Source organism: Aythya ferina, assembly GCF_964211825.1.
Source record: "Aythya ferina genome assembly, chromosome: 7".
Lineage (NCBI taxonomy): Eukaryota > Metazoa > Chordata > Aves > Anseriformes > Anatidae > Aythya > Aythya ferina.
In genome coordinates, this window is record NC_140302.1 from 18,587,701 (window position 1) to 18,599,990 (window position 12,290).

General features: G+C 41.9%; 1 protein-coding gene across 3 annotated transcripts in view; it reads right to left on the reverse strand.

The window, feature by feature from the left end:
- LOC311439859 (WASH complex subunit 2-like) overlaps window positions 1-9,680 on the reverse strand; it is a 34,805-nt gene extending 25,125 nt beyond the window's left edge. For 2 of the 3 annotated variants that reach the window (XM_084526089.1, XM_084526087.1), the window contains exons 1-11: window positions 9,518-9,680; window positions 9,215-9,379; window positions 7,551-7,616; window positions 6,764-6,937; window positions 6,037-6,130; window positions 5,584-5,642; window positions 4,745-4,792; window positions 3,419-3,508; window positions 2,763-2,850; window positions 725-793; window positions 276-388 (exon numbers count right to left, since the gene is read on the reverse strand). In XM_084526089.1, the coding sequence (XP_084382215.1) occupies window positions 276-388; window positions 725-793; window positions 2,763-2,850; window positions 3,419-3,508; window positions 4,745-4,792; window positions 5,584-5,642; window positions 6,037-6,130; window positions 6,764-6,937; window positions 7,551-7,616; window positions 9,215-9,379; window positions 9,518-9,631 (1,080 nt within the window). In that variant the 5' untranslated portion in view covers window positions 9,632-9,680. The remainder of the gene's footprint in view (window positions 1-275; window positions 389-724; window positions 794-2,762; window positions 2,851-3,418; window positions 3,509-4,744; window positions 4,793-5,583; window positions 5,643-6,036; window positions 6,131-6,763; window positions 6,938-7,550; window positions 7,617-9,214; window positions 9,380-9,517) is intronic. The other variant, XM_084526088.1, reaches the window with a different exon arrangement.
- Between the last annotated feature and the right edge of the window lie 2,610 nt (window positions 9,681-12,290).

Consider the following 12,290-nt stretch of genomic DNA (forward strand, 5'->3'; position numbering starts at 1 on the left):
TCAGAAGCACTCTAGTGTAACGTCAGGACAACATTTGAATTTCTATCAGCACCATTGCAGAAGAGAGGGCTTTGCGCCAAAGGGAACACAAGCATCTTACTTGTGTGGTTTTCTTTCTCCACTGGAACGATAACACTGTTCTATTATGCCTGAATGTTACCAAGCAACAAAATGTTGCTTCATCTCACTGCTGTCCAGAGATGGGGTTCTGAGGTTGTGTTTTTTTTTGTAAGACACACACACATTGCTATTCCTGTCCTCTCTTCCATTCTCACCTCATCATCATCAAAGAGACCTGTCCCACCACTGAAGAGTCCACCCCTAGAACCAAACGGTGTGAAGTCTTCATCGGTCAGCTTAGGAGGCTTGAAGATGTCGTCATCATCATCTAGAAAGCACAAGAACCAAGAGCTGTGACCTGATTTGAGGAAATGGGATAAAGGGACAGCCAAAACAAAAACTAGTATAATTCCAGCCCCTCCCTCTTATAAAGATGATACATACAGAGAAGATGCTGTAGATGGATCAGGTTGTACATGGTTACTCCACAATGTCCCATTTAAGAAACTCTCACTAGGCCTATTTCTGGCCCTGTTTTGCACGTGCAGCACAACCTAGATTTGTGTACGCACTCACCCTGAAGGATGTTCACTGATATCCCACCCAGTTTCTACTGCAGATCTTACAACCCTGCCAATGACTGAAAAACAAGAGGAAATCCTACCATCTGATGGAACTCTAGCTTCCTTCTTCTCTTTTGTGGTTTTCCTTGTTTTAGTCTCTGGTGACAGGGCTTTAAGAAGAAAAGTTCAAATGAATGAAACATTACTTATAACCTGTGCTCAACCTATAGTAAAAAGAACCTTAAGAAGTAATATAATCAAACTGGATTATATGTCTTCACATATGTATAATCAACCCACTGAAACAATTCTATAAGGTACAGATTCTAAAATACACACTTGAAATCATAATGGCATCGTTCTGGCAGACACTATAGGTTCAACATAGTTGCCCACACACTGACTAGTGTCACCCAAGATGGCAGAGAGCAATGCAGCATTACAGATGGTACAGCTCCCACACGGGGCATACAGAACCTTTGAGCACCTCAAATGGCTCCAGACATATGTCATCCCATGATTCAGTTACAAATCCGTAAGTTTTATTCCCTCTCTCTCATCACTCAACAAGGTTATTTCAATAAACAGAAGACTTGCCTCTAACTCAATAAGAAGCTAATCTGATAGCTTTTAGTACTCCAACATCCAAAATCCTAGGTAGACTGCTTGAACCAAGTAAGAACAAATACATATAGAGACCAAAAGACTGTAAGGACCATAGAGACCAAAAGACCATAGAGACTATAAACACGAAAAAACTACAGAGACCACATACACCAAAAAAAGACTATAGAGACTATAGAAAACGAAAGACTATAGAGACCACAGAGACTATAGGGACTACAGAGACCAAGAGACCACAAAAAACACAGAGACCAAGAGACCACAACGAACACAGAGACCAAGAGACGGTAGAGACCATAGAGACCAAAAGACGGTAGAGACCACAGAGGCCAAAGAAGAGACCAAAAAAAGAGATCAAAAAAGAGACCAAATAAAGTCCACAGAGACCAAAAGACTGTAGAGACTATAGAGACCAAAGACCACAGAGACTATAGAGACCATAAAAATACCATAGAGATCACAGAGCAGAAAGACCACAGAGACCATAGAGGCCAAGAAAGACCATAGAGACCAAAAGGAGACCAAAAGCCTGTAGAGACCACAGAGACCAAAAAACCACTATAGAGACCATAGAGACCAAAAAGAGACTACAGAGACCATATAGACCAAAAGACTGTACAGACTACAGAGACCACAGAGACCAAAAAAAGGCCATAGAGACCAAAAGAGTGTACAGACTACAGAGACCAAAGACCACAGAGACTACACAGACCAAAAGACTATAGAGACTACAGAGAACAAAAAACTGTAGACTATAGAGACCACAGAGACCAAAAAAATACCATAGAGATCAGAGGCCAAAAGGAGACCATAGAGGCCATATACACCATATAGAGACCGAAAAAAGGCCACAGAGACCATAAGACTGTACAGACTACAGAGACCATAGAGACCAAGAGAGTATAGAGACTACACAGTCCAAAAGACTATAGAGACTACAGAGACCAAAAAACTGTAGAGACTATAAGGACCACAGAGACCAAAAGACTATAGAAAATATAGAGATCAAAAGACTATAGAGACCACAGAGACTATCGATACCAAGAGACCAAAAGACTATTGAGACCAAGAGACCACAGCGACCACAGAAAGTATAGAGACCAAAAGACCATAGAGACTATAGAGACCAAAAAAAAGACCGCACAGAGACTGCACAAAGCACGTGTGGTCAAACATGCAGTTTTACATACCAGTGGAGAATCAGATTAGAGAGAAAACCTGTACTATAATATATGCACCTGGGGAGTGACCTTTCTCACCTGAAAGCAGTAAGTTTACCACTATAACTCTCAGTAGGTTTGTGTTCATTCCTATAAGTAATGACCAAAATGTTTCTCAGAGCACAAAACCATTATAATAGTGTCTTTAATTCCTCCTGTCAGGCTTTCACCCAATATATGCTCAAAAATAGATCTGTGTAATTTCAAATATTGTTACACAAAGTTTCCTGTCCAACACTCTCAGGAGCATCCCACTATTTCACAATCACGTATCAAAGCTTAAGAGTTAACTTACACGAACGGTCTTCGTCCTCTTTGACCAGTACTTCTCCTTTAATTCGGGCTGCAAGCTCATCGGCAAATGATGTTGGTCTTTTCTTTTTCTGAGGAGTATGGAAAATAACAGCATATTCCTTATATGCAGTCCCATTACCAGTTTGATGCAATTGCAATTGTAAGTATTGTATTCTACAGCCTCAATTGTACAATTTCCTACCCACAATTTGATTGAAGCACTCATAAGAGGCAATGCAGCTTTCTATTAAGAAAGTGATTAGGAGATTATGTGTGAATCAAGGAAAAGCCATTTCTAGTCCTTTATGATAATAGTTTTTAATATCACCTCATTTTGGGAACATGACCAGCAAGAAGCATTTGCCACACACAAATGCAACAATTTCTTAATGACATTTAGAGACAGCTGTGATGCCCATTTAGGGTTCAAGAAGCAAAACTGGAACAATCACGTTGAAAGACCATACAGGATTCTTACAGGCCCTCTCTATAGGATCCCATCTCATGTAACCAAGAGTTACTGTTATAATCACACCTTTCAGATTTTTCATGATAGAAGTAAAAAAATCTATTCCCACAAAGAGGCAACATTTACTTACAGTCCTTGTATGTACCTCTTATGTACATACAGAAAGTATGTACATTAAGTATGCTTACCTCTATGTCTCCATCCTCATCTTCCTCTTTTTCAGAGTCAAAGAGATCACCACCATCATAATCATCTTCATCACTCATCTGTGCCGTCCTCTAAGAAAAAAAATAAATACTCTGTTGTGTTCTCCTGAAGTTGGCATACAAAAGCATAAGCAAAAAAAAAAAAAATTAAAAATCCACCTGCTTCGATAAAATATTCAAAGCAAATTTACTGAAAGGATGGAAACATTCAGCCAGTTTGAGGTACCACACAACTTTTTAGAGGTTAAGAACACAGTGCCTCTAGCTGTAAGTAACTTAATGTATTCTCTAGTACACTAGCTCTTTGGTGCATCACCAAACATTTCTCAATCAGGATCAACTGAGGACAATAAGGCTGTCCTCACAAGGAGCGTACTGCTACCGTACACAAGCCTGAACTGCTTTGTTTGCCCAGTTTCCCTTAGTTTACTAACTGCTCTCCACCAAAGACCTAGTAATTACGCCTTTTATCTGGAACACTGAGATTAACTAGTACAAAATTTTGCCATTTTGAGCTATTCCAAACGTAGATAGCAGTATCTTAAATATAGTACTAAGTTACTAAGTACTTAAAAATACATCAGGCATACAAAGTTACCCTATGAAGACCAATACAACTTCATGTAACTAACATCTGAGTGCTTTTGTAACATTGCTTTAACAATTTTAAAAAAGGGTTAGTTTTTGAAACACTGTTCTTTTGACTGTCATCTTCTCAGCAGGTGGGTCCCCAGTATAAGTCTCTTTTTCACTGATCCGTTTAACATGGATAAGATTCCTTCCCCTAGCACCAACAGTTGAAGTCAGGCTTGAATTTCTAAACCTAAACATTTATTTTTCTCTTTTCATTTGTTACCCAAATAGTCACACTTTCCAAATGCTTCATACTGTTCTTATCTTTCATTTCATGTCATACCCAGACTGCATTGTTCCTTACTACTTGCTTTGCAAGTTCAGAACTTTAATTAGACATAATAATCCCTCAGAAACCTAGTTTTCCTAGGGTTGATTCTTTCAACTCTTTTGGAACCAAAGTTATTGCTGAGGAAAACACACATCAGGCAATGCTATTGCACATATGCTTTTCATCTAATGATGGCTTGCAAGCATGTCTTTAACCCCAGTACAGGTTCAACTGCACAATATAGTGCCACCTAGTCAGGACAACCTACTCATACAAAGTTATACAAACCAGGCTTAACCAAGCCTTTTAATAGTTAACTGTCTAGAGCTCTGATCTCCTTATTACATTCTCAGTCTGTCTCAAGCAGTGAGTCTTTCAGGTGGTACCAAGGTGTATAACCATACCGTCTTTTGGTCATCTTCACTAGGGTTTCCAAATTCATCATCTGATTCCTGGAACATAAGAGACCAAAGACGAGCATCACACATTGCTTCATTCAGTGGCTAAGGGATAGGGCTCAGAAACTTTGGACTTGCTTAGGTTTAGGAATTCACATCTCCTCACTGCAAACACATGATTGTTTGCCCACCACTGACCACCTTCATGAAAGGAGCTCAGTAAAGCATCACTGAGTTAGCAAAGAGAGCAAGCTCCATTTCAGTAACCCAAAAGGGATTAAACTTTAGTTGAACAAAGATACCAAAAGCAAATTCCTGAGGAAAAAGGGAGTGCTTCTACACCACAGGCATAAACCAGAAACATTCCAGCTAAGGCAGACAAAATATCAGAATTTGTTATTCCAATGCAGTGGATTCATAAGGCAAAGCCTGGAGGTGCATTACTGAAACCTGTTTAAATATATTCCTGATAGTTTCCATTCCATTCTTTGTCACTGTAACTTACAACAAATTTGCCCTCCATCAATTCAATTGTTCATTGCAAAAGCTTCAAGCTGAGTTTGCTCCACAACGTGAAACTAAACTGGAATAAAAAATTTCAGTCTGAAATATTCTACTATAACAGCAGTTAGAGCCAAAACCATTTTACTGCTCTTCTGAAAGGCTGCAGAGGAAATTATTGTGTAAGAACAGTAACAGAAAAATACATTTACAACTGACACAGGGAGCATACCTTGCAATACTGTCTTGATACCACACACGGAAAACCAAGGTAGGTGATGGCCTCGCAGGCAAACAAGGACTCATGAATACCTATGCAAAGTAGCTAGTACTCTGTTGCTTACCTCTTCATCCTTTTCTTCGCTGTCAATCACACTTCCACGATCACTATCTACTGATCCTTCTATTTTAAATGAAAACAAAATAGTTAAGTTCAGACATGACATCTGCACACAGAGCTTGCTGGTCAGCAGACATACCTACTGCAACTTTAAAGGCTTTGCGATGAGAACTAAAAATCAGATTAAAAAGAGCGGTTTGAAAGTGCTTTGTAGTCTGCTGAAATTCTAGCATTTTGTGTTTCCAATACACAGAGCACAAGGTACTGATAACTCACATATTTGGAAAGGTGGTTGTTACAGCCTAGTGCATGTTTCGCCAGCTAACTGCAGTATGCATCTAAACGTGCAAAAACACTATGCAGCATAACAAAAGCTATTAAATTAAAACCAAAGACCAAAGTCTTAAATTAGGAGCTAGTTACTCCCATAGAAATAAAAGGTCATTCCAGCACATACCTTCACTAGTCAGATCTCCAAGACCAACATCATCTTGTTCCATGAACTGCTGAGAGCCAATCAAGTAAGGTAAAGGCCTGTCAATATAGAGATCCTAGAAAGAGACAACATGAAGTCTTTCTGATATCTAGGAACAGCTCTACATTGCTAATGAATCCTACAACCCTTATTTTAAGGCAAGGAAGATACAAACTAGATTCATGAGAATCCCACCAGACATACACTTCAAGTTAGGTGGGCCAACTGAGATTTATTCCTTTTAACGCTGTCAAAGAACATGGGCTACTTCTATTTGTATGGTCCCAGCACATTTTCTAGATGTCTTAACAACATAAAAATATCTTTGCAAATCCTACATCTAGGATTCTTCATTACTGGTACAGTAAAAAATGACTAGAAAGACACTGTTTGTACCTAAAAAGCATGACATTTAAAGGTGCCCTTCCACCCAGAACTCAGACTTTCATTTCCAAGTTCATCGCTGTTGAAATAATTCCATAAAGTGAAACATTCTTTAAAGATAAACCCAACTGCAAGACAAGCAGGCTACACAAGAAAATAGCTCAGCAAGGAGCATTTCTGCTTTAGATATAGTCACCAAATCCTCTTTTTAGATAAAAAATATCAATTTTATATCAACATAGTGACACTGCTTGCAGAAGTGAAGAGCAAGTCCAACAAAACCAAACACAAACGCAATGCTCCCAGCAAGAACAGGTCTCTCTACCTTTGGCTCAAGTATCAGTTCCACCCTTTCATTACTTTCTTCCTCTTCCGAGTCAGAGTTGCCTGCTTTGATGTCTAGCTGTTCAAAAGCACTGTCTAGAACTTGCAACCCATAATTCACCGCTTCTTGGATTTTGGGAATCAGATCAGCTTCTTTCTGTTCCCGTGTCCTTTCCTTTAACAATAAGAAAAAACACACTGTCATTGCATTTTATTCAAGACTCAATCTCACTGCAACACGTATGCAAAAATTTAACGTCAGATTAGTATGGAGAAAGCTTTTTCACTATATGCAGGAGAAAGACCTTCATGAGCTTCCCCCCCCCCTTAATTCACCTTTATCAACCTGGTGAACTGAGACATTCTAAAGACCCACACCAGCAAAGCACTATCCTATTTGGGCTTCCAGCTCATCAAGGGAACCTTTGTGGTATAACACACTAAGACTATAAGATATATAAAAAAGCTCTGAGTTTCTCTCCCTGGGAATTGTTGTTAGATTTTGCTTCCCTAGTTCACTACCTCTGAATCCAATACGGCCTGAGGCCTCAATTCTCTTGCTGAAGAAATATGCATAGCTGTTGAGATATCAACACAAGTCTTGTCTACTAGATTACAATATTGAGTTTGGGGGGGCTCTAACAGGTTATCATAAGCTTCAATACTACTTTTCAATGTTATGCTTGAATGCCATAAGCTTATAAAGTAGAAAGACTTCAAGGAGAAAGGAAACACTTCGCTTTGTAAGCTCATAGAAGTAAATACTCATGGAAGCTTAAGTTAACTACCTGCTCTGTTTTGTCTCCAACATCAGCTTTGGGAATAGGCTCTTCCACTTCTTCATCATAGACTCGCTAAAAATTCAAGCACAAATAACTCAAGAACAACGTACTGCTGCAAGGGTTAAATCATGAGCACTGCCAACAAAATAAAATACACTGTTAATATGTGATTAAACTATACATTAATTCATGAAATATTAAAAAAAGAAATAAACCATAGATGATGCCAGGCATCTTCATAGCTTCCTTCCTGCGTTGCAGTCATTATCAAGTTCCTATCATGCAGCCTCTCAAGCCAACTGAGGTGATTCAAGACTGCAAATGTCACTACAGTAGAAGAAGACAAGTTGAGCATTTAATCCCATTCACAGATTGACCTAAATATGTTTAAAAAAATACACACAACACTGTTTAACCCCCTATTATTAAGCTGTTCCAGAAGCCTTCAAAAATCAAGACTAAATTTATTTATGGTCAGTCAGGTTTGGTCACCCAGCAGCTTTTCTCCTTTTTTTGTATCTTTCTCCCGTTCTTACAGAGAAAGGTCACATCCTCCCTCAGCCTTCAGTTTGTTCTGATGATTCCTCCATCCAGCACTTTTGGCACTCTCTTGTAGGAACAGCTACAAGGAGACACAGCGAAATAAAGAGTACCCCTTGAATCTCTCAAGCACAGATGGAAGTTACCCTCTTGGAAGAGACAGATCTCTTTCTATTGCTAAATTGAGAACTAGAAGTGAGGACCCATTTCTGTGCACTTAAATTTGGGCACAAACATTTTGAAGCACCCAAGACTTAAGACATTTGGTACAAACTGTTCTCAGTGAAATCATTACGCTGAACAGCAAAGGTAGGCCAGAAAATACACTGCTGTACTGAGAAAAAAAAAAAAAAAAAAAAAAAAAGGAAAAGAAAAGAAAAAAAGCCACCCACAACAGAAACCCAGATTTTCATTGCCTTGTCCTCTGCCAGCGTCTTTCCAATAATGGCATCATGGCTTCAGAGAAGATACATGTGGCTTGCGAGGAATGCTGATCAAAACAAAATACTTGATAAAGGCCAGTGATAGGGAAAAAAACAAAACCTACAAATGTGTAAAACTATTAAAGCTCTACATCTTAATTACACACTAGCTTTTAGCAATACAGTATCACAAGGGGCTTTCACATCTTTCTTGTAACCCTTCCAAAATAGCAACAATCACAAAATGGTACAATTCATTAACAGGCAGCTCTTCTTGACCAAATATTAATAGACAACCACCTGCAGACTAGCACCTTTAATTTTATGTTAAAAGCAGTTTGTGTAATAGCACTGAGCAAGCCTACAGCACTGTACAGCGTTCTTTATACTTAGACAGACAACCGAGTGCAGCCAAGCGCTACATTCACGCTACCTGTAAAGATACACCAAGAAATGGAAAGGAAATCCCAGTCACCACATCACATGTAAACATGGCAAGTAATGCAGAAGAGGCAAAAGGGAATCCACACATCTTGGACTGTGCATCACTCACAAAGGAGTTGGGAGGCCTTTTAAAACAAAGTGTTTAGAGATGGAGTGGCTTATAAACCACCACTTGCCACAAAGCGAAAGCATTTTACCCGTTGCAGCGCGGGGACCCACCAGGGTTTGAAGCACAAGCTCGGCGCCACACACCACCATACTCACGTTCTCTATGAACTGGGTGTTTGACAGCATGAGAAAGTCGTTGAAGACATTGTGGAGGCGGCAGTCCGCGGCTTTTGTTTCGCTGATCAGCCCGTCCACTTGCTTCTTGATCTCGTGCGTCCTGGAGATGGTTTGCTGCGAGAACTCTTGCAGGAAACGCAGCAGCTGCCGGGGACAGAGGAAGGCAGCGCTAGGGGCAGCTCCTTCTGCCCCCCAGCGCCACAGCCGGCTGCGATCGCGCCCTCACCGCCACGCACACGCCTGGCCCCAGCCCCGGCCCCGACCCCCGGCCCCGGTGCTCACCCCGGCGTCCGAGGCCAAGGACCAGCTCTGGCTGCCCTTACGGATCTCCTCCAGCGACCAGGGCCGCTCCCACACCGCCGCCGGCTCCGCCGCGTCCCGCGCCCCGTTCATCATCTGCGGGAGAAGGGCCGTAAGCCGAGGGGCCGGGGGGCCGCGGCCGCCACCTCCAGCCTCCCCGCCGCTCACCCTGACCGCGGGCCGGGCCGGGCCGGGCCCCTCCCCGCAGTCAGCTGAGCGCGGTCATGTGAGGCCCGGCGGGGCCCGGAGCCTCCGCCACAGCCGGGCGAGGCCTGCGTGAGGCCCGGCCGGGCCGGCAGGGGGCGCGGCGGCGCCGCGGGAGCAGGGCGCGGGGCGGGCGGCAGCAGGCGGGCCGCAGGCCTCGGGGCGTGTGGCTGAGGGGAACGAGCCGCCCTCCTCAGTGCCAGCTTTGTAATATAAGCACACCACCACTAGGCTGGCCCAAACCGTAGCACTTCAAGAATTTTAATACACGTAATAAAGCAGAAAATAAAATAATAAAAAAAAAAGTGCAAGGAGACAAATGTTTGTTCGGGGTCGTTTCACAACAATGTCCTGAGCAAGGTTGTAAAAATGCTACACAGATGGGATTAATCTAAAATTATTCTCCAGGCTCTTGGTGTTTTGCCGCAGTTCCTTCCTCTGCAGCATTCCAAAAAGCAGCAAAGCCTTTAGTTAGTTTCCATATTTATTGAAATGTGGGATTAAATCCAACAAGTTCTTGGTTGTTAATGTGAAGTGTTTGTCTGCCTGGCACAGAACTGTGTGCGTTACAAAACGTGGGGTTTATATGCTCTCTGTGTCGTGATGCTGAAAAATGGGCATCTTACAATCAGGCAGCTTCAGGTCTGAGGACCTTGTGGATTAGGTTCCACTGGGAAAAAAGACAACAACATGGAAGCTAAATGTTCCTTAGGGAAAATTGTTTCTGAGACACGTACACCGATCTCTGAGCAGATGGGTCTACAAAGAGCACAATAAAAATCTGCCTTCTAGAAGGTCCAACCTAAACATTATTGTCAGGCACCCAAAGAACATTTCAATCCCAAAATTCCTTTTGGAGAAGAATTTTGCCATATTCCTTGTAGAGGTTAAAGAGAAGATGACAACAAGAAAAATCACTCGCTGTTCTCCTCAGAACTTTACATATAAGTATACAATGTAAATGTATCAATAATCACATTTATCATCACGGATTGATCTGCACGATAAGAAACTGACCATGTAAGACTGCACAGATCTGAGCTGCCTGATACCCATGCTTACAGGCATGCCTGAGCTCTGTGGCATAGCTTGCTATTTCTATGTGACGTTGAGAATCTGTACTTCAGATTCCCTAGGACCTTCCAGAGCAGGGCAGAGTGCTTCTGGAATTGGGCTGGGGGGCAAGCTCTTTCCTGCATGGTCACCAGGACAGAAGTTACAGCTCCTTGCCATTCTTGCAGTCCCACAGGTCTGCTTTGTGCATTTGCAGTGGTGTGAGAAATGCCAGAGGTCTTCTGGTGGGGCTCTGAAAGGCTGCAGTGCAAGTGTCTAAGGTGGAGTCAAACAGTCAGAATGTTACTGCAGTCCTTGTGAATTGCAAAGGTGGGCCAGAATACAGGGCACAAAAAGTTTGAAGAAAACATGTGCAAAACAGAGTTGAGAAACATAGCACACACTGCAACTGCTGCTCTCTTCTCCTGGACATCCTTCCAGTTTCTGGTGAACAACTGGCACACTATAACAGGTTGCTATATTTACGCAGACATGATGCAAGAGGAAACAAACTTTCACGGACCTCTTCCCGGTCCTATTTCACTCTGTTTTCTGTAGTGAAGCTCCATGGCAGAAAAAGTCACTGACCATCCAGAAACTGCTTGTTAGCCTTGTCTCTAAACATTTACTATCCCAGACTGCTGCCAGCTCATGAATCTTCTGGTTGGTTCTAGTAAAACAACACTTAGGATTGGAGGCAATAGCAATGAAAGTTTGCTGTTCTGATCTAGAAGCTTGCTTACATACAGACTTGGCACCAGGAATATGAAATTACAGCTGGCTCTGGGGATTTCCCAAACTGAGCTGGAGACACAGATGTAAATATGTGTCTGGAGTTTGCCTCCTCAATATGATAATGAAATTAGCTGAGCTTAGACTGAGCAGTGGAGAGTTCATCCTGGCACACATTAGTATTCTGTGCTGTAGCAATCTGGACGCTTTTCTCCTGGCTTAGGTCCCTAAACTTCCTTCCTCTGGAAACTAAGGCATAGGCTGGGGAGAAAAAAGGGTGGGATAAGTATGAGAAATGGTTGGAGGTACTCAGACCAAAGAGCACAGTAAGACTCCTTAATCCACCAGTTTAAGTGTTGGTTATCCTAACCACAAAGCATGTTCTTTATGTTCACAAAGAAATATCTGCAAGCATCGGTACAAAAAGCAACTGCAACGCAAAGGAGAAAATACAGTATTTATACTCTTGCACAAGCTGACAACTCATTTTCAATAGCATACACAATGATTTCCACAGGCTCATGGAACTGCACAGGACTTTTTGCAGCTGCGGAAGGCTAAAGACAAGATGATGGAACCTTGAAAATCATTTGGAGGCCGGTGGCTTGCACTTGATATGTATGACCACAGTTATTGCTTCTGCGCAACTTCTACAGAGCTGAGGGCAAACATTTCCATTTGGAATGGATCCCGACTACTCTCAGAGCAAGTAATAGGTTGCTTTATCCAGAAAATATCCCAAAAGCAACATGGCCAACTTTAAGGG